This window comes from Ambystoma mexicanum, chromosome 6p, assembly GCF_040938575.1.
Source record: "Ambystoma mexicanum isolate Mex_15411 chromosome 6p, UKY_AmexF1_1, whole genome shotgun sequence".
NCBI classification, from domain to species: domain Eukaryota; kingdom Metazoa; phylum Chordata; class Amphibia; order Caudata; family Ambystomatidae; genus Ambystoma; species Ambystoma mexicanum.
This window is the reverse complement of record NC_090935.1, coordinates 1,373,041,858-1,373,066,706: the sequence shown is the minus strand read 5'-3', so window position 1 is coordinate 1,373,066,706 and position 24,849 is coordinate 1,373,041,858. Positions and strand designations below refer to the sequence as shown.

General features: G+C 46.8%; 1 protein-coding gene across 3 annotated transcripts in view; it reads left to right on the top strand.

Moving 5' to 3' along the window:
* Positions 1-23,455, top strand: part of TNKS (tankyrase) — a 2,071,987-nt gene extending 2,048,532 nt beyond the window's left edge. For all 3 annotated transcript variants that reach the window (XM_069626094.1, XM_069626093.1, XM_069626092.1), the window contains one exon: positions 16,674-23,455. In XM_069626094.1, coding sequence (XP_069482195.1) covers positions 16,674-16,760 — 87 coding nt within the window. In that variant the 3' untranslated portion in view covers positions 16,761-23,455. The remainder of the gene's footprint in view (positions 1-16,673) is intronic.
* Positions 23,456-24,849: the final 1,394 nt, after the last annotated feature.

Here is a 24,849-nt window from a genome sequence, read left to right as displayed (position 1 = left end):
TCAGTTTATAGTTGGCATCGAGGCTTAAGTGAACCTATTTTTAACAACCCCTTATTCGAACAGCCTCTGGGGCCTTAAACAGGTCGAAAGAAAGTTTACTAGACCAATTTATAAACTGGTTCTATCGTCCAGGTCTCCTGGAGACACCTATTCCGTGCTTCATTGACACATTCATGCCAATCAAGATCTTCCTCCCTAGTGCCAAGCCCTCCAAGATTCCATGATAGGATTTTGATTAGTGTATTCAATGAGATTTTAACTGTAGTATTTGATAGTGATGCATTCACCAAATGGGTATTTTTCTGAACAGTTTTCCAAAACACAGGTCGCTGTGGGGGAGGAGGGAGGTGGTGTCAATCCAAAATTAGCAATGGCTGATCCTTTTCTGTAACTCCTTTTATTTTATTGTGCATTTGTAAGGTGCTTAACACCCAGGAATTGTGTTCCAAGCACCCTCAGGGCAACGGGTAGGCAACAAGGGAACAAAAGAAGACAATGGGCTGAATTAACTATGATGAGCAAAAGGCAGAGGTGGTTCCACTAGGCCTTGTGAACATTTGGAGTGTGCAAAGGCAGGTAGAGTGAAGGGACTGGGGAGTGGGAGTAAGTGCTGGAGGTTCCACACAGAGCGAAGTGCCAGAGAGCCAGTTGCAGGGCAACAGGTAAGTGCAAGGCAGTGATCACTTGGTAGGAGAGTGGTCACCTGCCAGTACAATATGTGCATGCCTGTAAGACAACACAGACCAGTAGGTGCCCAAAGACAAGTGCAGGGGGGAGGGTGAAGGCTGAAGGAGATTGGACAGAAGGCCAGGACCCAGAAGGGACACAAGGGCAAAGCCCACCAATCTTAAGCAACTGTGGGGTTTAGCACAGGGAGAGGGGGGAGGAGGAGGAGAGGGTGAATGTCTTGAGAGGCTTGCAGAATTTGAGGAGATCTGGCTCAAGAAGGAGAGGAAGGGGGAGGCTGTTCATGAGGAGGGAGCCAGCCTAGGCAAGATAACGGCCACCCGCTCACTGCTTATAGAAGCGCTTGACAAGCAGAGTTGGAGCCAGTGGATCGGAGAGATCTGGAGGATGAGCATTTCGTGAGAGCAAGCTGTACAGAGTGTGGTCCCCTGCCCCAGAAAGCCTTGAATTCCTAACTTAACTGAAGGTCTGCTTCTCAGCTGTATATTTGAGGTGGAAATGTTCTTTCTGATGCTTGTTAATCTTTTTAGAATCACATGCTGTGCATATAGACTGGCATCTAGTGGTAATCGCAGAGAGTTGCATCTTCCTTTCGAGGATCGAAAGGGGATGGTGCCATGGGCGTGACTGTAACACTATCCCTAATGTGACGTGTAGGTTACCCAAAATCCTTAACGTGTCGAGGTCCCTCAGATTTTTTTTTCCACCCAACTAGTTGGTCACTTTATGCAGAGCTCGTCCGTTTATATTGCAAAAATATTTATTTTGTTGTCCCACGGCCGATAGTCATTTAGTCTTTGACTTCTCTTCGGCTACTTCATGGACCCCTACGCCGACGTCCAACTGCTGTTCGGCGACTGGTGCATTGATCGATGTCTTTCAACTGCGTGGCCTCGGTCCTCCGGCCAGGCCTTTACAATAGGTAGAGTGGTGCCCTGGGTTGATTCTTTCTGAGAATGCATTTCCTTTTCCCCTCTTTCCTTTTCTGCTCTGGCTGCTGCCTTTCACCTCTGCTATGGAGAGGACTCCTTTTAAGTTTTGTCTGTCTTTCAACGGAAAATACCCTTGGAAGGACACCCATCGCAAATGTGATGAGTGCTTACCTCGTGACCACGACTAGCAATCCTGTATGTCCTGCAAACTCTTTCGTCCTAAGAGGTTAAGATAGGCAGACAAAACGGTGGGCGGCCTATGCAATGCAGGCTGAAAGTTGTTCCCCCGTTGGCACCGTCGCCTCGGATGACGAGGACTGTAGCGGCAGCCATGACTCCAACCTGGAGGCCATAGACCTTTTGGCGAAACCATCCGGTTCCCAGGTGCCTGTCCCCGGCCCCGACAGACCCACTACTGGTACTGTTATGGGGAGTTCACAACCCAGCGACAGGGAAACACACGCAATACTCAAGGATGAGCACACAACCCCCAGAGCTTCCTCGACGGATACGTCGAAGAAGCACTGAACGCCAACAGGCCCGCCGAACACTTTGACGGTGCCTGCCGAACCTCATCGTCCAGCGCCCTCCCCGCATTAGTATTCTCGGCATGCAACTGGGCATTCTACTCATAAGGGTGTCTCCTCAAGAAAGCACATGAGTACCGACATGCCATCTAAGAGCGCGTCAGCTCCTGAGGTTTCGGCTGAGCGATCACCGTGACGGCGCCTACAGGCACATCGAAATCCATCATACAGCCACCGATGTTACGCGAGAGTCTTGCGGCTATTGTTTCGGCGGCGGAATGACCCAAAAGCATCCCCTCTCGTCGAGAGGAGTACTCTGAAAACCCCCAGCCCCTCTATATGGCTTTAACTGGTAAATCTCCTCCCTCTGAAAGACCTTTCCGTCCTTCAGACACCTCTGCTTCATACCTGTAGACTAGACCGAGGTTTGAAAATTACATGGATAAAATGTCAGTTCCTAGACATTTCTGAAATGTTCAATACTCTCAACAGACCTAGGGAGGACTCATCCGTCCCCATTCTACCAAAGCTGCAGAAGCTCCCAATTCAGACGCATAGTCATCAGGAAGACGTATTTGGATTTTCTGACCCAGAGGAAACCTATGAGGATCCTTTTAGTCATGAGGACAATCCTTTTGGTCAGGACTCAACTGACCAGTGCTCAGACTGGGGACAAGATCAACCAGCAGATGAAGGGCCTTGGCTCTCACCCACTCCTATCCCTGACCCAGATGTTGTTTGTCTGGATCCTCCTTCCTCATCTCAACAGAGGCAGGCATCGCCAATTGATGACCAAATGGCATTCAATGCCATACTGAAGAGGGCTACAGACCACTTTCAAATCGCCACACAGGAGGCTGTTCAGGACTCTGATTTTGTTGTGGACTTTCTTAAAGAAAAACCTCCCACAGGTCAAGCTATTCCCCTGCTTAATTCCATTAAGAAGCACCTTCCTTACTGTCCCCTTCCCTTACAAGGGCTGTCAACCCTCGGGTTGAGAAACTGTCGCCCCTCTCCATCTGACCCTATGTACATTCGAGATCATGCCACACCAGACTCCCTGGTTGTTAAAACCACCACAAAGCTGTCTACTGCAGAGGCTCGCCCCGATAAAGACTGCAAGAAACTCTATGCCCTTGTCAAGCGTATCACCACATTGCCATTGTTTTCTACCAGAATTGCAAATACCATTGTTCTCACTAGTTACAGCGATGTGCAATGGAACCTGCTTCAAGAAGGCATCGAAGAGGTATCTGAACCCACGCGATCACGCCTGCTGGTGGTTGCCTCTGAGGGAAGGCAGGTGACCCACAACATTTTTAAAAACACGCTAGACGCTGCAGAGACGTTGGGACGCACACTGGCACAGGGAACTCTCCTCAAGAGGCACATGTGGCTAAAACATTCAGGTTTCAAGCCAGAGACTCGGGGCTCCTTGATAAATGAGCCTGTGGCAGCGTCTAACCTGTTTGGTAAGGCTGTGGATGATGCCTTTGAAATGGCGAAAAAAGAGCACAAGACACTAAAATCTCTCAATCAAATCACAGCCAAACCTTTTGAACAGTGGGGAGATGCACTCTCGCTGTTCCTTTCAGGGTCAGTCCTTCTCCCGATCTCCACACGGGCAGTATGGTGCAGGAGGTACCCCATGGTCCTCCAGACAAGGTTCAGCTGGCAGCAGCCAATACCAGCAAAGGGGGCAGCGCAAAGGCGTGGGTAGAGGCAGAATCTCCTCCCCAAGAGACTCCCCGGCCTCTGCATCAAAATGACTTGCCAGTCCGCGTCCCCTCCCATGCCTCCCCGGTCGGGGGGGCAGTTATTCATTCACGCATGGGAGGGGGAATCACATCAGACCAGTGGGTGCTAAAAACCGTCGTCGTCCACGGTTATTGTATCGAGTTCCACCGGCCCCTCAATACCATACACCACAGAGCAGACGCCTATCACCAGCACACCTGCAAATCCTGTTGGAAGAGGTGCAGTTTCTTCAGGAAAAAAGCGCCATAGAAGTCGTCCCCATTCACCAGGTAAACAAAGGTATTCATTTAGTGCACTTCCTTGTACCCAAAAGGATCTCACCATGCGCCCTGTGTTAGACTTACACCCAGCTAACAAGTATGTCAAACCGCCAAAGTACAGAATGACAACATTGCAGGAAGTAATCCCACTGCTGGTGCGTGGGGATTACATGGCAACATTGGACATAAAAGATGCATACTTTCATATTTCAATGTTGCCAGCACACAAAGTACCTAAGGTTCATGATGGAGGACAAGCGCGATCAGTTCAAGGTCCTTCCCTTTTGGCATTGCCTCAGCTCCACTGGTGTTCACGGAGGTACTGGCGGTAGTAGCTGCTCACCTGCGCAGGCAGTCCATCCCAGTCTACCCTTACCTTGACGACTGACTAATAACAGGGGATTTGTACAGAACATGCCTAACAAATACCCAGAAGACAATAGATCTCCTCAGCAGTCTAGAGTTCTCGATCAACGAGAAAAAGACCAGCCTAGACCCCAGCCAAGTCAAACAGTTTCTGGGGGCTCCAATTCGGACCAAAGACTGTCTCATCTTTCCCTCCAGCGAGAGAGTTCAAAACATGCTGTTCCAGATCCCTTACTATGTAGCCAGTCGCGAGGTGGCGGTAGGCAAAGCCATGCGACTGTTAGGGATGATGGCCACCTGCATTTACCTAGTTCTACACGCACGTCTCCGCATGCATCCCATGCAAGAGTGGCTCTCGAGCCAATAGTGTCAGGCCAGCTGACAATGGGACGATCTAGTGCTTGTCCCAGCAGCCCTCGTTCAATCACTGCAGCGGTGGTCAGGGGAAAACCTCATGCAGGGGAAGACCTTCACCACCCCCGCAGTAGAAGCCACACTCGCCATAGACGCATCTCTGACGGGGTGGGGGGGCTCACCTCCTTCCTCAGACGGCGCACAGCGTGTGGTCACTAGCGGTAGCAACCAAATACATAAACCTGTTGGAACTGCTAGCCGTGGTCAAGGCCCTGAAGGCATTCCAAACACCCCTCCAGGGAAAGTCAGTCCTAGTCCTCACTGACAGTACTAGGGCCATGTATTACCTAAACAAACAAGGGGCACTCCTTCTCCAGGGCTATCCAAACTGTCACAGAACATATGGAAATGGGCTCTGAAACAAGATATTCCAGGGGAACTCTGTCTTTTGGCAGACTTTCTCAGCGGAGCCTTCCCATTACCCGTAGAGTATGAGTGGAAAGTACATGCAGACATCATTTTCAACATCTTCACAGACTTTGGGCTTCCCAGAGATCGACTTGTTCGCAACTCTGGAGAACGCACAATGCCCAGATTACGCTTCTAGGTACCTGCAGAACCACTCCAAGGGGAATGGTCTCTGGATAACAGTGTCAGGGAAATTTGTCTGTGCTTTCTCTCCCCCCTTCCGCCCTCCCCCCGCTCAACAAGATAGTGCACAAGATGCACCAAGATCCAGTCAGGGTGATTCTGGTGACCCTGATGTGGGCCTGCCAACCGTGGTTCTCCCATCTGATGGCAATTTCAGTCTTCCCCTCCCAGCAAGCTACCGTTCCCCTACAACATGCTGTCGCAAGACAAGGGGGGGGGGGTGGGGGGGAAACACTTCGCCCATGCCCTCAAACTCTCAATTTATCGGCTTGGCTCCTGGGGTCATAGAGTTCGGGCACCTCCAACTCCCTCAGAGATGTATGGACATACACAGGAAATCATGGAAGCCCAACACCAGCTACTCCAACAAATGGAAGCGCTTTGTCATCTAGTGCAATGGCAAGATCATCAATCCAACTGAATGCACTCCAAAACACATGGTCTTGTACCTAACTCACCTGTTAGATTCAGGCCTAGTTTTCAATTTCCTAAAAGTCCACTTTGCTGCACTTTCAGCATACACAGCGTCCCAGAAGAAGGTTTTGTGGTGGAAAATTCCAGTAATAAAGGCATTTATGGAGGGGGTAAAGAGAATTCATCCCCCCTATTTCCACCGCAGCGCCCGGTTGGGACCTGAACATTGTTCTAACTAGACTAATGGGTCCTCTGTTTGAACCAATGCATAAGGCTAGCCTTAAAGCACTCGCCTACAAGACCGCCTTCTTGGTCGCAATCACATCAATAAGGAGTTAGTAAACTGCAAGCCCTTTCAGTTCAGTACCCATTGGTCACAATTCACAAAGATAAGGTGGTTCTACACACTCACCCACGATTTGCGCCTACATTTATTTCAAAGTTCTATGTGAACCAGTCCATAGAACTACCCACCTTTTTCCAGAACCCCACTAACGTGACGGAGAAAAGCCTCCACACACTAGATGTGAGGAGAGCGGTGATCTATTACCTGGAAAAGACAAGGCCACTAAGAAAGACCAACCAGTTTTTCGTGTCAGTGGCAGCTTGTAGAGAAGGGGACCCAGTCGCTAAATCAGCTATTTCAAAGTGGATAGTGAACTGCATCACACTGTGCTACACTCTTGCCAAGAGAGATCTACCCTTCACACCTAGAGCAGACTCTATTCGGGACACAGGGGCTACCATAGCATTCATTGCAAATGTTCCTCTTGAGTCCATTTGTAAGGCAGAAACCTGGAGTTCTGCACACACCTTACTCTTACGTCCCGTCCCCTTTCCCCTTGCATGCGCTGCCCTGGCTCTGCTCTCTGGCGCCACACCTCAGTGGTCTTTTCCGCGTCGACGGGAACGGGCCGAATTCACCAGCGCTCCTGGGTTTGGCTTCGGCCATGTAATTCCATGCGTGGATACTTCTGTCTTTTTTGTGCATGTCGAATTCCACAGGGTTCAGCAGGTGTCCATCTGCGACGGACTCATCCCAACTTCAGACCCCCATGCCCTCTGCCTACATTGCCTTGGCCCAGATCACGGTTGGCAAACTTGTACAGCGTGCGACGCCCTGTCATCGAGATCTCTGACGAACAGACTAGTCGGGTGGAGGGAGCTCTTCTAGAAGTTGCCTTCAGGGCCATCTTAAAACAATTTTGGGGCCCTGGGCACGGACATCTTTGAGCCCCCCTCCAACAAACCAACGGAATTAAGTGAGCAAGAATACTGGTTGCACCGCCTGCCCCCTCCTGTCACACTTACAACCTATTGGTTGATATTCTGTCTCGCAGTGTACAGGAGGGCGGGCCGACCTCTGAACGGGCCCATGAGATTCAGAACTCGCCCTCCAGTACCTTAAGTCGAGATAGCTGCACCTTGAGGAGGATGGGGTGCAGGATTCTCTTACTCAATGCCAATCAATAATGACAACTCAATGGTTTGGCAAATGGAAGTCTGTTTAATGACAAGTACAGAAAACGGGGAAACAAATGGAGATCATCAGTGCTGCGCCTGTCTCACTTCAACTTCCAAATTCTTCATGCAAACATTAACTTTTATAGCAAATTCTTGTCATCATTGATGTGTAAAACTCAAAAGTTTGACATGCAATTCTATTGGTTGGAAAAGGTAACTTAAGTATAGGTACTATATCTGTATATGGTAACGGAGTGTGAGGATAGGATAACTCCTATCGGGTGGGCGTCTAAGCCCATCCCTCTACGTCACTCATGCTGGACGTCACTAAAAGTGTGACGTCTCATTGGTTCGACTGGCTATAGGACCCTTGATTACTTGGTCCATTGTGATTGGGTCGGTTACATCCCTAGGCATAAATCTCCTCTTTAATGAGCAGCATGCAGAATGATCACCCAGATGCGGTGTGCCCCAGGATTCACCATGCCTCCCCTCCATCAATCAGTACTTGAGGGTTACGTGTCAATTAGTTGGCTGAATTTGGTCTCGAAACTGTAGCTTCTTATCAGGAAAAGTTATAGCACCCTCTGGTTCTGGATGACATCCGACGTGGGTACCTCTCTGCGCCAGGCTGGTCACATATTAGTTCACTGTGGATCTGCTTCATTTTCCTTCTATTTGCGTATTTGATTCTTTGTTCGGCCTTGCCACCTGCCTGGGCCTTCCTTATCTAAACCTTCATGTGGCAGGATGCTATGCTCTTAAGTTTCGATTCTTCGAATTTGCCGCTCTCCTCCCTTCCTTGAGTGACCTCGAATTCCTAGGCATGAGCTCTTTTGCTAAGTTTCGATTCTTCTCTTCCTTCTGGCTTGTGATGGTATATGAATCCTGGCTGGTTTGACCTTGCCGTTCTGAGCTTAATTCTGCTTTAGTAAAAATGGATTTGCACTTGTCTAATGTGCTTCTTTGAGGTAGATATATAGTTGGCACTTGCCGCTCTATTCTTCTACCAAGCATAGCAAGCAGTATCGTTTCCTTAGCTTCTTGCGTTTCAAGCCTATTTACAGGCATTACCTAGTTGCGTATCTTCATCCTGTTTTATGGTTACGTTTCTTTACAGTTCAGCATCGTTTCTCCCTTTAAGTCTATTACATTATTATTCCTTCCGTTTCGTCTTTGCGTGTCATCTTTTGTCGTTTCGTTCATCTGTACGTCTGTCCGGGCCCTTGTGTCGTCGTCATTCAGTTTCGATTACGGCCCTTTGGGTCTCTTCTGGGACAGTATGCAAGTAGCCTTCATTTCGTGTCAGCTGCTGGTACAGTTGTCTCAATGGATACCGTACTGCCCATGGTTGTCTGGTTATTGGCACTTCAACAGGTATTACTCTTCTGATGGGTACTGGGCAGAGCCTAGTGCTGCTCTTTGTTGGTTCATTTGCTCCTCATACGTCACATAGCTCGGTGTGACTGTTCCTGGTATTTCAAAATGGGTGACTGGCGTGCAGGCCATATTTGGGGCCTCCTCTACAGCAGTATAATAAGCATGTTTACTCCCTTTATGTCCCCTTACCATCTTCATTCTTGCTCAAATCAGAATCATAAACAAGTATCATTTGAAGACCAACATGAGTAGTCTACAAAGAGTTTACTGTTCTAGTACATACAGGATACTTTTTATCAATAGCATCTACGTATGTAAAAAGGTACATGTAACCCATAATAGACACAGAACTCACATTAGCTTACTCACAGAATGCAAAAATGCTCATGCATGTATAGAGACCACAAATTGGAAGGAAGGAGAAAGCTACACATACCGTAGCATGGATAGTGGATGCAGATTAGAAGCTACAAGGAGGTGTCTTTATCCAGACAGACTGAGATTAGAAGTGAGATATGGTTTTCAAATATTATTGCCATTGGATATCAAAAGAACAAATGCCTGTGGTGTGCGATATAAATATGCTCACTATTAAAGTGGAAGCAACCCTGTAGCCAGTGAAACCACGAATAAGGCTTTTATGAAGATCATACCCTGAGAAGGAAATAACTCTGAAGGGCTGACCATTTTGAAAGGTTTAGGGACTGGCAATATTGAGAGGTTAGGCAATACAAAATTAAATTAGATGCCCAGGATCACACATTGCTTAAGAGGTGAAGGGGTAAAGCTGGGATTTGTGCCAACTCTGCAATTTGTGCATTTGAACACTTTCTTTTCCAGTTCTTACCATGAACTAAACAATCTCATTTTATTGAAACAGACTTGGAAAGTACACAAATCCCATTACCAAACATGACAATTTTTAAACAAAATATTATAGAAGGGTGTTATACAAAATGGGAATGAGTCTAGCTTCATTCTGTCCACCATCAAGGAAGGTATATAAGTACCAGCATACCAATCGATGTGATTTAACTAATTTAATATGGGTTTGTCTTTTGTATTTTAAAGCTTTAAATACTTCCAAAACAATGGCTTGTGACATTTTCATTTATAAACGTGCATAAAAACCTTTGACTTTTAACAAAAAGCAAACCGTTTTTGTGTCAAACAAGCAGACCTTAAAATATGCTTGCAACATCTGGTCCGCTCTCTTCTGTCTACCAACTTTTCCACCCAAATGGCCTACATAAAAGGAAAGATCATGTAATGGGCTAAACGATACCAGTGGCATGCTAGAAGGCAAACCTCACAGAAGACAGCACAGTAATGTAAGATATATTAGATGATTTGACCAGGATCACTGTATAGTCTGCTGACAAATCCAGGATACAAGCATGAACTCTTTCGTTCCATAATCTTGAATTTGGATACTTATTCACCTCTTGGACTAACAGTTTATGCCATTGTTGGATGTGATTGCCTAGGTTTTACAACACCCCATCTGAACAAACCAATTTCTAGACCTTCACCATATGGATAATATGTTTGTTTTTATAGCAACCCCTATCTGGTGCAGGTACATAATAGCAGATGTTTGTTCTGCAAAACCAAGTACATGTCCAGGCAGGTTTAGAAACTTCAGACATAGGAAAGGCTCAGCCAGCCTTGCTGGAATGTGATATTCTAAATTTGCATACAAACACATATCTCTGCAATGGGTGCTTCACACACTGCGCTAACCTCTGAACCATTGTGGCACTCAATTTATCAATATGCATTTCGCTGTTGCCTATTGCACATGATCAACCTAATTTCACAGGAAGGAAAGAATGAATGCTGCAGAGCTGTGCCGTAAAGAACACACAAGCCATGTATACAACAGTGAACACAGAAAGCATTACATGATGAATTGATCAAGGCAGAATGTACTTGTCAAAACAGAAAGGCAATGGGTTTAGAGCCTCAGCAGCACCCCATAAAATATCCTGACTGTGCTATTTAAGACTGGTGAACAATGGAGTCTTACTTCTTCAGATCAGGCAACCCTGTGGGGCACCCCTCCAAGGTGGGGGCCCTGGGCAAGTGCCCCTTTTGCCCTCCCATAAAAATGTCTCTGGTCGCCTCCAGAAGACTTCAAGAACTTTGTGAAACATCGATCCATTCCCAAGATAGGGCTTTATTTTCCATCGCACCCCGCAAGGGAGACTCCTTCCCAAGGACTTGCCCGTGTGGGAGGGACTGCTTAGGTTCTCGTACCAGCACGTGCACCAAGGCTATTCCAACTACATGCAGAGATATCCTCGGATCCTGCCGGTGAGTGTTGAGGGACCGGAAGGTTCTTGTACCGGGTCTTCACCCGAGAGGCTCTGCCCTTGTACTGGCATCATGTCCGAGGGGCCACGCCCTAGTACCAGCAATACGTCAGGGGGGGGCGCCTAAATGCAGCTCTACCGGCCCCCGGGCCGATGGTGTCACACCTACTGGGTCTAGGCCGGGGGAGCAGGGTATGCCTCGCGAACCACACTCCAGAGTCTTGGAGGAGGCTGGGCCCAGCGAGCCGAGCAACATGATGCAGGCAGCTCGACAAAATGGCCACCGTGCCAGACATCAGCACCCGTCCGACGCCAGTCCAGGAGTTTGGTGAGGAACGAGTGTCAAGGTGGGACTGGCCTCAACCAGGTACGTGGCCAACAGCCTATCCTTTTGCGCAGGGCAGGTTCTTGTTGCGTCTGTATGGGCAGGGTGGGCGGCGGCTCCAGCAGCCTCCCGCTACCCTGTCTATATCCCCTACCACTCCTCCGGCCTGTGACGAGAGGTTCTTCGAGCGGTTCCTCAGGCTCATGAAGTCCCCCAGATGGGGGTTATCCTCAGGGATGCCATCAGGGACATGCTCCCTCCAATGCTTCCAGCGCCGCAGGCTCTTCCACCGGCGCCCCCAGCCCCAGTGCAGCCTCTGCCTCCGGCCCCCCCAGCCGATTCCGCAGGCTGTTCCGTACCAGCCTCCTCCAAAGGCTTTTGTCCCTGTACCCCAGCTGCAGGCTCCCGCTACTCCTCCACCATCGCAGGATGCTCCTAACCCACGGGACACGGATGAGGGTCCTGACATGCCCTCATTGGCCAAGGCCTTCCATGAATGTCTTGCGGAGAACCCGGGCCTGCCTCAACCCGTGGTTGAGCAACCAGCAGAGGGGGTCCTTGCTGAAGTCGTCACGCGATGCCCCTCTGCCAAAACAGAAATTCCACTGCAGACCGATGTATGTCTCACTGGCAAAAAAGGGTTGGCTCAAGCCACACTGTCCAGCCGGTCAATCGACACCTGGACGCCAAGTCCAGGCAGATGGATGGGGATGAACTCTTGTTATCGGCCCATCCTCAGCCCCACTCCTCGATGATCGATACAGCATTACTATTCTCCAAGCCTCAGTTGTCCTCAGCCACCTCCTCGGCGACGCAGCTCGGCAAGGAGGAGAAGATCTTAGAGGCTTACGGGAAGAAACTGTATTCCACCGCGTACTTGCATCTTCGTCAGGCCAACGCTAATTCCATGCTGGCTCCCACTTACCAAAGGTTATGGCAGGAAATTGCAGACTTACAGAACACCCTACGCAGAGCCACTCGCGTTTCAAGGCGGGATTGGCTGAGGCCAAGCTGGTGGCACAGGACCGCATGGAGTCCACCGTGGCCCATATTGACACCTTTGTCCATGCCATTTGTATCGCCACACACATGAGAATGACAGCCTGGATCTGTGCAACGAAATTCAACCCGGAAGTCCAGGAACGCATCTTGGATCTTCCGTTCGAAGGGGGTGTCCTCTTCAACTCCACCGGACGAGGAGCTGGACAAAAAGAAAAACGGCTCACAAACGGCCAAGTCTTAATCCATCTTGACAAAGACCATGCCCAAATCGTGCATCCAGTCACATCAGCACTCGGACAAGGGCCGTACGTACGGAGGGTTCTGCGGCTTCCAGGAACGGAGGTCCAGGCAGCCGGACCACTAGCCGACGCCAAATCGGCGTAAGTAACAAAAAGCGAGTGGGGGAGTAAGAGCTTTTTCCAGTCACCCTACTCAGCAACAGCCTCTGAGGGAAAGAAGGCATGATACGCCCCTTCGGGTCCACGTGTCTTCAGTGGGGGGCAGGCTTTGCTCTCCATGCACATTTCTGGTGCCAGAATTTCACGGACCCCTGGATCCTCTCCGTAGAATCGACGGGGTACCGCCTACCCTACCCATCCCATCCCAGCCTCTCCTCCCCTCCACTCCCTCAGGTTGGGACAGGAGATCTGATCGCTCGTAGAGAGCCATGCCATGGAGGAAGTCCCAGCGAGGCTTGGGCTTTTACTTCAGGATTTTCACAATTCAGAAAAAGAACCAGGCGGGCCTGAGAGTTGTGCTGGACCTTTCCACCCTCAACCTCTTCTTACCTCTACAAAATTTCAAGATGGTTACGCCAGCTTTTATAGCGGAAACATTGTGCAAGGGAGACTGGATGTGCTCCCTGGATCTGAAGGATGCGTACCTACACGTCCCGATTTGGCAGCCCCATCATTCCTTCCTATGGTTCAGGATCATGGGCTACCATTTCCAATACACGGTCCTTCCTTTTGGCCTCAACTCGGCTCCCAGGGTCTCAAACTCATGAATACTGTGGCTGCCCTCCTCAGAGCGCAGGGCCTTCACATCTACCTATACCTCGACGACTGGCTCGTCACGGATACATCTCTGGAACCGGTTCACCACTCTTCCCACGCCCTTATGAACACACTCCATGATCTGGGCTTCTTGTTCAATCTCAAGAAGTCGCAGCTGCAGCCCATGCAGACTCCTCTGGAATATGTGCTCCGAGAGGGTGTTTACGTCGGAGGACAAGATCTCGGCCATCAGGAGGGCCACCACTCGCTTCCTCAGCAGAGAAGTGACCTCGACCTGGTGTACCAGCATCTCCTCGGTCTCCTGGCGGCGGTCCTATTAGCCGTTCCTCACACGAGACTGAGGATGAGGAGGATTCAGCTACACTTCCCGCGTTCATGGAACCAGGAGCCGGGCTCCAAATCCGAGATGATCATTGTTCCTCGATCTCTCCACCCGGACCTCACATGTTGGTCCAGGCACTGCAACCTACGGACGTGCAAGCCCTTCCAGGCCTCCCACCCCACAGGTCACCATCACCACAGACTGCTCGCTCGAGGCCTGGGAAACGACCCTGGACGATCTCTCGTTCCACGGCACCTAGACTTGACAGGAGCAGGAATAACACAGCAGTTGGTTGGACCTGAACGTCATCTGGCTGGCGCTCAGAGCATTCCTTCCACTTCTCAGGGGTCAAAGTTGTCCTCATCCAGACCGACAACTCGACCAGCATGTACTATGTTAACAAGCAGGGAGGCACCAGATGCCCTCCACTGTGCAGTGGGAGTGGGCCCTGGAAAACGACATCTACCTCACGGCAGTCCACCTTCTGGGGGAATCCAACCTGGACAGGCTCAGCGGTTGGGAGCGGACAATTAAAAGTGGCAGCTAAACAACCTCATTATTCAGGAGATCTTCAACAGATGGGGTCTTTCCCAGGTGGTTCTCTTTGCCACCTGGCACAACAAGAAGTGCCCTCAGTTCGCCTCCTGGCAGAGACAGGGCCCCATCTCCCTGGGCGATGCATTTCGGATACAGTGGGACGGCATGACAATGTACGCCTTCCCGCCCACTCAGCTGATTCACAGAGTGATTTGCAAGATCAAGGAGTCTTGCCAGCTTAACATCATTCTAATAGCTCCATGCTGGCCGGCCAGGCCATCGTTCTCTAAGCTGCTCAGCCTCTCTGATATGCCATCCATTCATCTTCCGACTGGCCCAGCACATCTGCTGCGCAGCAGGGGTCAGGGTCATCCACCCCGTGCCATAGAAACTAGCCCTCACAGCATGGTTCCTGAGCAGGTAACGATAAGACACCTCAGCCTCTCCCAGGCTAATCTGGAAATCCTACAGGGCGCAAATAGCAAGGCTACCAGGGCACAGTATAAAGGTAAATGCACCAGGTTCTGCCACTGGGCAGACTCCAAGGATATCGACCCCTCCCTGGCATGTTCTCTGGACGACGTGCTCTCCTTTGCGGCGCACCTCACTGACTCTGGCGTGCAGGTGGACACCTGCCGCACTTACCTCGCAGCCATCAGGGTTTACAGGAACTCGGAGGAGGGGAGTCGTCTTCTCCTCCTCCTCCAATCCGATTGTCAAGAAACATTTTGACGGGGCTTACAAGGCTCTACCCACCCACCCATCAAGAGGCCACATTCCGTGTGGGACCTGAACATAGTGCAGGGCGCCCTGGCGTTCACACCATTTGAGCCAATGGCGTCCACAGACATCAGACTGGTCACCATTAAGACGGCCTTACTAGTCGGCCTCACCTCGGCTGATGATTGTATCTGCTTAGATTCACATGCGCCCACTCTTCCTCCCCTCAAGGAACATAGACATTTTACACCTTCTCTCTCTGTACTCACTGACTCTGGCCATAAGGCTCCCTCACAGCAGAAAAAACGCAATCGGAGGGACCTTGACGCGTGAGGGTTTTGGGTACACTACATGTCACGTTGGGGATAGTGTTACAGTCACGCCCATGTCGACATCCCCTTTCGATCCTCGAAAGAAAGATGCAGTACTCCGCGATTACCAGTAGATGTCAGACTATATGCACAGCATGGGAATCGAAGTAGATCCAATCATCAGAAATGCTATTACAGTAAGTAATGCATGTCATATTCTATATTGAGTAGGTCTTCAATCAACGACTGATTTGCCAGTACAGATTTTATCACATCACATTAGGGATTAAATGAATCGGATATGTTGGCATATCTCATGTCAAAGTGGGTAATGTTTGGGCAACCCCTCTTAAAACAAAGCCACTCTCTGCAATGTATTAATGAGTGACTCCGTGATCTTCCATGATGGATTTGGGAAGGACTGGCTCCCCATCTATTTCCACTTGTTTATGAATTACTTTTGCTCTCTCAATACGAGCCAGTGCTTCTCTAGATGTTTTAACAAAAGAGGCTTCATTGAAAATCTGTTGTCTAAAGAGAGGATACATTTCCATAGTTTCATTCCTTTATGAACAAGATTTTACCTTCTTGAGTATGATCTCTGTGAGGCCTTACCCTTGATACTACCCATGGGTAAATCTGTTATGCGACCAGATTACTCATTATTGGGAATATTTATTTGGATATCTGGCACAGCCCTAGAAATACTGCCAGTATGAGTAGATTGAGATGGGACGCAGATTGTGACTTTACCATGTATTTAACTGATTAGCTAAACGTGTGCTGCTTTTCGTTGCCCATATATTTTCAAAAGATTGGCAGCTCTGCAAACTTGCTGCTTTGCATTCTCTGTAGCTGTGCTTCCCTTTGGCTGCTGAGCACTGGGGGAGAACTGAAACATGGGGTCAGTGTAGTGTGTGCTCTTTATACATATGGCAATGGCACGTCCGGTGTGGATGAGATGGTTCAAAGGAGAGAAGAGTTGAGCTACACTATGCCCTGTGGTGAAGATTTCCACTACCATCTGGGGGATATCCAGCCAGAGGATGAATCTATGTAAGGAACATTACTGGTAAGTCATTTTCCCTTTGAAGCAAGACCTGGCATATTTATGCGGCACATGGAAATGTGAGCTTGTCCCAGGACAGATGATTGCTCTAGCCTGGGGGCCCCGAGACTGAAATTGGCATTAAATAAATGCTGAGCTCTTGAGTGAGTTTGACTGCTTTTTTCCACTCTGTTCATCTATATTGATGCCCTCGGTTTTGTAGCTGCTTGGAAGCCTTAGATATTGCTTTCTCAAATTTGTGCCGTTTATCATTTGATTTCCAGGCTTATCCAGAATATCTCATTACATACCAGATCATGAAACCAGAAATTCTTCCACAGGCCCCCACAACAGCGGAACAGAAGACCTAGTGAACTTCACCGCAGATTTCCAATGTTGGACTGAATGGAATCTGGTTGTTTTAGAAAAATGCCACCAATAAATTCCGGAAATCCAAGGCATAGGCTGTACATCTTTTATAAAGTATTGCTTTATTGTTAAAGAGAATGAGTAACCGACCGCAAACTCAATTTCTATTGTTCCTTTGTAAAGGAAATGTTTACAAGAACTGCCTTTCTGACAATGTATCTCAGGCTCATTTTCAGTTTGTAGTTATCTATGTATTTAATAAAACTGTTTTGCTGTCCTTTGGGAACAATATGGGAAATGTGGAAAAACCTTGCCACATGTAAGAATTTGGCACTACTGCTCAGATGCATTTGTATTTGTTACATGAGAAAACCAATAGCATAGTTTGCAACATTCTTTAAGACAATGTAATCTGGTAACTTGTTTTTTTTATATATCATATCTGTACAATATATATCAATAGATATAATATATAATATCTATATGATATTCTGAAAATGAGCCAGAACCTTCTTGGATATTGTTTTGCACAATGACATAGGGAATTATCTATAGCAATGCAATATACAGGTATTATCCAGGAAGTATTTTGTCTAGTTCTGATGTAAATTGTTGTTTGCACTTTTATGAGCACATTTTGCATTATGAAACATCTTGGGAGAGCTCGACAGACACAGAGTGTTGTGATAAGCCGGTGCAATGTCTTTGGACCACACTGACCAAAAAGCTGAGCGAAGAGAAGAAAAATACAGTTGGGCTTCATCAAGCTTTCATTGTCTAATGAGAAGAAACTCAGAATGGATAATCGCCCCCTGCTGCCTTGAGCACCATCTGATGAAAGTTAAAATACTTTGAACAGTCCACAGTGCATGATAAGTTGCAATACTGTGTACTTCTTTAGTGGCAGTGAAATGCCCTTTAAAGAGGATGAAAAATCAAACCTTGGTGTGTTGTATTGGTATTTGTACTTGTATGTTTTAGTGCAACAGGTGGTAAAGGGTGTGCAGGGATTTGTATTCTACTTGTCCCAAGTCTGTTTGCTATATAAAGGTCTTGAAATGACAAGGATATTGTTCTTTTGAAGAAACGCCATGTTTTTTAATCTTGTTTGGGCGTATAAATGTTAGTACACCCACCCTAATTCAATTTTCAAAACAGAATGTTTCACAAAATGTTACATTATTGTACACATCAGATATCGGCCTACTCTGTACAGTGCTAGTGCAAAGGTTTGACTGATTATACACAGCATTTCCTTCAGTCCTTAAAGCACACAGGTTCTTTCTTCAATCCTGCAATGTCTCAAAGGCCACAGTAAAGGTTCTTGCACTATTTGCAGTCTAAACGAACCGACTCGGCTCAGTCAATAACCTCTCCTTTCATAATTGTTCAGAGCCCAAGAAATAAGATACATTTTCCGTTACTTGACCATTCTTGCCAGAAGTTATCATTTCTTCTTGGGCACTTCATTGCTTCTTTGATTGCTGTCTCACCAGAGTTGTTTCAGTGCTTTGTTTTAATATTTGTATTGTACATTTGTAGCTACATCACATTTTTGTAAATGTCTCTTCTCTAGGCATTTCCATTATGTGCCAAGGAATTGACAGATAAGTTTACCCTGCATGTGTTTTTATTTTTCCTGGATGTTTAATATTATTTATTTCTACTCTACTTGTTTGTACTCTGAAGCAGGAATCCTGTCACAGAAAGCTCAAGCAACTGTGCCAGGGTATTGACTGTTTGGGCTCTGAGTGGAGGAGAGCTTACGTTTACTGTAGCTCTTGCTACAGTAAATGAGTAAGACCAAGGAAGCGGATAAAAGTAACACTAGATACCAGACACCACTCGCCTCTTCCCCAATATGAATGGTGTCTATTACAAGTTAATATACTGTTGCAACATTAATCTTATAGGTGCAGGCATTGGACCATTAGATTGTCACTTAGGCCTTATTCAGGAGTTCCAGTGAGACCCTAACCTGCTAAAACGTGGAATAAAATTCCAGCTGCTTAGGCATTAGTACTTGAAATTCATACAGAACTCCAATGGAATATGATTTCAGACTCAGGAGGCAGTGATACAATGGCATGTGATATAAAATCTCTGCCTGGCAGTCCACAACATTTTATCAAATTATCGGGAAATGTTTTCTCTGGTGGAAACGTGCAATTTAAAATGAGTCGCTTTTAAATATATTGATACATTGCATCCACCACTTATAGGGTAGAGCTGATCAGTTGCTGGCAAGTAGTTCATCTTAAGTCGATCATTAACTACTATAGTTTACTCACATGGAAACTAAAATAATGAGTTTGTGCGGAGTTTCATAGCTTCTGGCAGGCATGGTGAAGCCTTCTGTGATGCGGCATGCCAGCTAGCAGCCTACGGATTTCTCTCTTAATGTTAGTACATTTTTGCAGCCTTTGAAAGAGTAAGAACTGCAAATCTCCAGATAATATAATTGAAGTACCCAAAACTGCCAGAATAGATTGCCTTTCTGTGGAAATATGTTTTGTCCCACAATAAGAATTGTAGTGTTGTTCCCACTCCTGAAAACCTAAAAACAAAATTCATGGCAAGATTTGGATAATGCCTTTATCAGGGCCGATTTGAACCTGGGTTCTCAGAAGAACTGAAAGCTTTCCGCCTGAGGGTTAGACAGGTGGACCGTTGATGGCGCCGGACATATGGGCTAGCTGAAATGGTGTACCGCCATCTTACCAAAGACTATCATTTAGCCATTGTGGTAGCGAAACAAGCTTTTTTCAACTCAAAATATTGAAACTGTGCTTAATCAACCCTGTGAACTTTTCTCGATAGTCAAATCTCTGTCCTCTACTGCTGGTTTCACTCCTACAGTTGCCCCAACACAACTATGCTGCGATTACCTGGGCCAATTTGTCATTACAAAAATTTAAACTATTCGTTCTGAGATTAGCATCGCAGATCAAGGTAACAACTCTGTTCTGGCTGATGATGTTGCACTTGGCCCCTCTGCTAAATGGTCAGCTTTTCCCATATTTATCACTGAAATGGTGAGTAAAGCTGATATGCAGCTTAAATCTGCGGCTCCTTCTGACCAGGTACCATTGGATGTTAAAAGTATCATGCCAGGTATGATCATCTGGGTAGCCCATGCCATTGACCTTTCCTGTCAGTCTGGTTTTATTCCAATTGAACTTAAACAAGCTATTGCTGTTCTGCTCTTAAAGAAGCCGTCACTGCATTATTCTCTTTTGTAACTATCAACTTATTTCTGTCCTACCCTTTTTTAATAAAACTGCTGGAAGCGTTGGTGTCCCCTCTTCATTCCCCCTTTCTGGAATCTTCTCAAATACTTGACCCCTTTCAGTCAGGTTCCCGACCGGGGTGTGGTACGGAGAGTGTCCTGGTGTCTGTGGTAGACGACATGAGTAGGCTGGTGGAGGGTGGGTTCCCTGATCCTATTAGCTCTGTCAGCGGCTTTCGACGCTGTAAACCACTCTATCCTGCTGTCCCGCCTGGCCTTGGACAGCCCTCTCCGGGACCATCCTGTCCTGGTTTGCCTCTTTCCTGGCTGATGGGGGCCAAACCCGCTCTTCCTTGTTCATTAACCTGCAGTGTTCCTGCAAGGCTCCACGCTGTCCCTGTTGCTTTTTAACATCTATATCCAGCCTCTTGCCCGTCTTGTCCGCTCCTTTGGCCTCCTGTGCTATTCGTATGCCAATGACACACAGATCCTGGTTCGACTTGATCTTGCCGGGACAGAGGTGTCCTTGCGTTTGTTCCGTGCCTGGCGGCCGTGGGTCGGTGGATGAACAGAAACTGGCTGAAGTTAAAGGGGGACAAGAGGGAAATTCTGGTGTTGGGTTCCCCCAGCCCCCCCCCCCAACTGCCCCACCCCCTTAATCCCACTCTTTGGCTCCTTCTGGCATTCTGCTCTTGAATTTCCTATTCCAGTGAAGACGGCAAGAAACTTAGGGGTAACTTTAACTCCTACTTTGTCCATGGCCACCAAAGGTGGCGCAATCTGCAAGGCTGGCCACTAATATTCCGTAAGACTACCTTTTTTGCCTAGTTATTTACATCCTCTGGCTGTGGCCTCCCTTGTCCTTAGAAGATTGAATTATTGCAGCGCCCTGTTTTTGGCCCACCCTGCTGGGCTTATTCATAGTCTGCAGGTGTTGCAGAATTTAGCTGCTCAAGTGACGACTAAGTCACCCTATGGGATTCATATCTCTCCAGTGTTACAATCTCTTCACTGGCTACCAGTGCAGAGATGAGTAGAGTTTAAAGCTCTATGCCTGGATCACTTGGCCTACTATCAACAAGGGGCAGACTGGCTGTGCAATATGTTTACCCCCTATATTGCCGATGGAGCCCTTTGTTCTAGTGATGCATGCCTTTTAGTTCAGAGGTTTCGTCTCGCAAAAGCGGGAGGCCGTCTTTTTTAATCTCAGCTGCTAAGCTATGTAATGGGCTGCCACCTGCATTGAGACGCACCCAGAATCACTTCGAATTTAGACAGTGCTGAAAACTTTTTTTAAGCCAAATAGTTAGCAAGCCTGTCTGTGTATTTCCTGCGCCAAGATGCCCTTGGGCCTACTTGTGCTTTAGAAGTTCCACCAACATAATGGGGCAAGCAGACTTTCCACCAGGACAATGTATTGATATGGGGGAAAAAGACACATATGGGTTCTGAAATGCTATGCATTTTTATCTTGTAGCTTTACAGTTCTTCATTATAGCTGTCCTATGTTAAGGGTGCCTTTTAAACTCTTCATCGTGTTTGTATATGCAACATGTGGAAATAGTTTCACCAGGTAGCTAAGTTGTTATTCCATTGTTAAGGATACCATCGGTTATCAGGCTTCCAGTTTTTGGTAATATTTGAACTGCATATATTGGTTATCGACATTTTTTTGTTCTCAACTTTGGACTCGGAAGATGGCCCGTTTACATCTAAAGCAGGTGGCTGCAACCTTTGAATATCGAGATGATTTGAACTGCAAACCCCATCAGCCCTATGTCTGCATAGTGCAGAATGAGGGATTATGTGAGTCATAGTTCTAAACATCTGGAGAGCCACAGGTCGCAAACACCTGGCCTAAGCATTGTCTTATATTGTCTAGGTAGCATTCCTCTGTTCAACCAGCTAAATGTTAGCGTTTTGTACATGTTCTTTGAAAGAACAAGGGAAAGCAGGTCCTCAAAACAATTGTGTGCGCTTTTTCAATGTAAGGCCAAAGCTAAAAGCTGCCTCTGAGTAGATAATCAGGTGTATGGTCTACTGTGCTGCTTAATACTGCAAAGGAACACACCACTTGAAGGCTTTCAGGATCACCCAACAAGGAGCAAGCTGATCCACTGACGCATTCAGAAAGTTTATTTTGGGGATTTTGTTTGCTTTCTTGAAAGTATGCTGTCCTCTGTATAGCTGCATATGCCTTCTATTCACGGTTTCACCGAGCACTACTGCTTCGCTTTCGAATCCAAGGCTAGAACTGGTTATAATGTATACCGTATTTTTGTCTTCACTGCACCATCCCTTTTAGGCATTACTGTGGTGTTGGATTCCAGGGGTTGCACTCGGCTACAGTGTTCGTAGGAGTTTGGGAAAGTACATTTTGTTTAAGAAGCTGTAAAAATAAATGAGGTTTTTAAAAAAGAAAAGTGAGTATTGTCTCGATTAAAACGCAACTTTATGTAAGGGTCCTCTTGAACTATAACTGTTGGCAAGGGTTAGAAAATGTTACCCCCTGCCCAGGGAATCTTAAAAAGAGCTGAGAAGGAAAGGCAGATAATTTGGGTTATGGCTAGAAACGAAGGGGAATAAAACAGTATTTGTCATTTTATCTTGGCTTCCTTGACCATTCAACCAAGGTTTCGGGAAATACTCTGTGTGCTAAAGTGTCTTGAGATTCAACATTACAGCTTCCCATGATGTCTTCGCCGTAGGCTGATTACAAAATGGAAAATTCTTGCATTTGATCTTCTCTGCCATGCGTGAGCTCATTGAAGCTATGAGCACTGATAACTGATAATCTTTTATTAACCCAAGTGCTTGTATTTCTCTAAATGTTGGAAAGAGACGTGTAGAGTGGCGGCAATGAATGGCTGGATTGGCTAAAATGTTGTTAGTAAAAAAAAATGGACATAAAGTAGGCATTATGGATTTTCCACATGTTTTTTCGGTGCTAGAGATAATTGTTTTTTCATACACATTTATTGTATTAATATTGCTGGTCTTGTAACATCACCTTCCCCTAATAGTCCCCCAAAGCACACTTAACCCCCCCAAACAAGAATATTATTTATGCTTTAAACATACCACATAAAATACTTGAATGTCTAAAAGTATAAAACGTGAATAGTTCTAAGTGGTTACTATTTCAGATTTTTGTATACTTTCTTTTTTAAGAAAATCAAATCTACATTTGTCACCTCAGCAGTTGTGAAAGTGTTACTTCCCATCCTTTCAGTTAGCTATTTCTCACCTGTTAATTTTGCGTTTTCTCAGTAAAGCCAGTGATTCATTTGGGATGCACGTTTAAATACAGACATTTTCCTTTCTGATCGGCAACTGGGCATACGTGTTTTACCATTGTTGAATCAAGTACTTGACTTTGGAAGAATACACATGTGGTCCAATATCTTAACTGCCAGTGTTCTGTATCTGATGTATGTGCAGAGTAAAGGTGGTGTGTAAGGAAAACAATTCTTGTACTGTTTCTTTTCAGATTTACTGAAATGTGTTGTGGACAGAGGCTAAACCCTTTTTATAGAGCTTCTACTGAAAGGCCCTGATAGAATATTTGTGTGACTGGACTCTGTAAAATCTAAGAATTCCATGAAGGGCTGCAAGATGGCCCCAGAAATCATCAACAAGCTTCTGCAACCCCGAAAACACAACAAAGTGAGATTGAACCATTATACTCACCCACTGCCCCTTGCTTTCTCTAGAGTTCTGCCTTCAATGCCAGCAACTGTAAAAGCATCTCCAAAGGATGTCACTTTAGGAACTTTTTTGGGGTACACTGCTTACTGAGTATGCAACAATCACTGCACTGCTCCCCTTATTTCCGCATGTTAGTAGGGTGTATTTCGTCTTTGTACTAACGTTCACCCCTTTTTGGCTTTGATAGTTCTGATATGGTGCTGCTGCTCAGAAAAGGGGTTGATGCTACTCCAGGCCTACTCATGGCTTCATCCTTCCGAGGTCATGCATTTCGTACCACAAATGTGTATGATCATTAGTAACACCTTTGCCAAGCACTCCAATAAGAATTTCAGGTATGCAGCACTGTATAAAACACCAAATATTATATTTCTCCTTTTGCTTGAATCTAATTATTATTGCAGAATTTTCAATTTTGATGGACTTACATTTTCCAAACATTGCCTCCCTATTAATCGCATGCTGTTGACCACAGGGCATAAGCTATGCGTTTGGTGCTGTAGGCAGTCCTCTGTCGCCAACACTCAGTCTGCATGTGCTGTTTTATAGAATTTTCATCCAGTAAATTCCTTTCAGTTCTATGCCAAGGTTGCTGAGAACCAATCTCTCCTCCATTTTGGGGCGGCACATTCCAAAGACACTTTTTGGAGTTTGTAAAGCCGGAAGCTGGTGAGGGCACTTGAGGGCCTGGGGAGTGGTGTGAGGGGAAGCTGGAGGGCTCCAGAGGCTCCCCCCCACTCCATCTGCATTGGTCTGCACTTGAAGTCCTGGAGGAAGCCCCAGGATAGGGCCTTGTGGACAAAATGGCACAAAGAGGGGTGCCAGTTGATGACTCTTGCCTCTCTTTGGATGTCACTGCATAGATACCAGGGCAGCATAGATTTTGCCATAAGTGGAAAGGTTTGCATTAGTTATTTTGAAATTGGACCCCAGCCCACAGTGAGGCAAGGAGGAGCAGGGATGTTAAGATACCCCACGGATGTAACCACGGAATGGGAGCTTTACAGCAGGACAGCACTGCCAACAAGTGCCTATAACCAACACAGAGAAGTGAAGTATTCTGAAATTAGCTGACTGTTGGAACCTCTGACATACTAAATAAAAAGCAGAACTTGGCGAATTCCTCATCATTGCTGCCATCCATAGGGGAAATG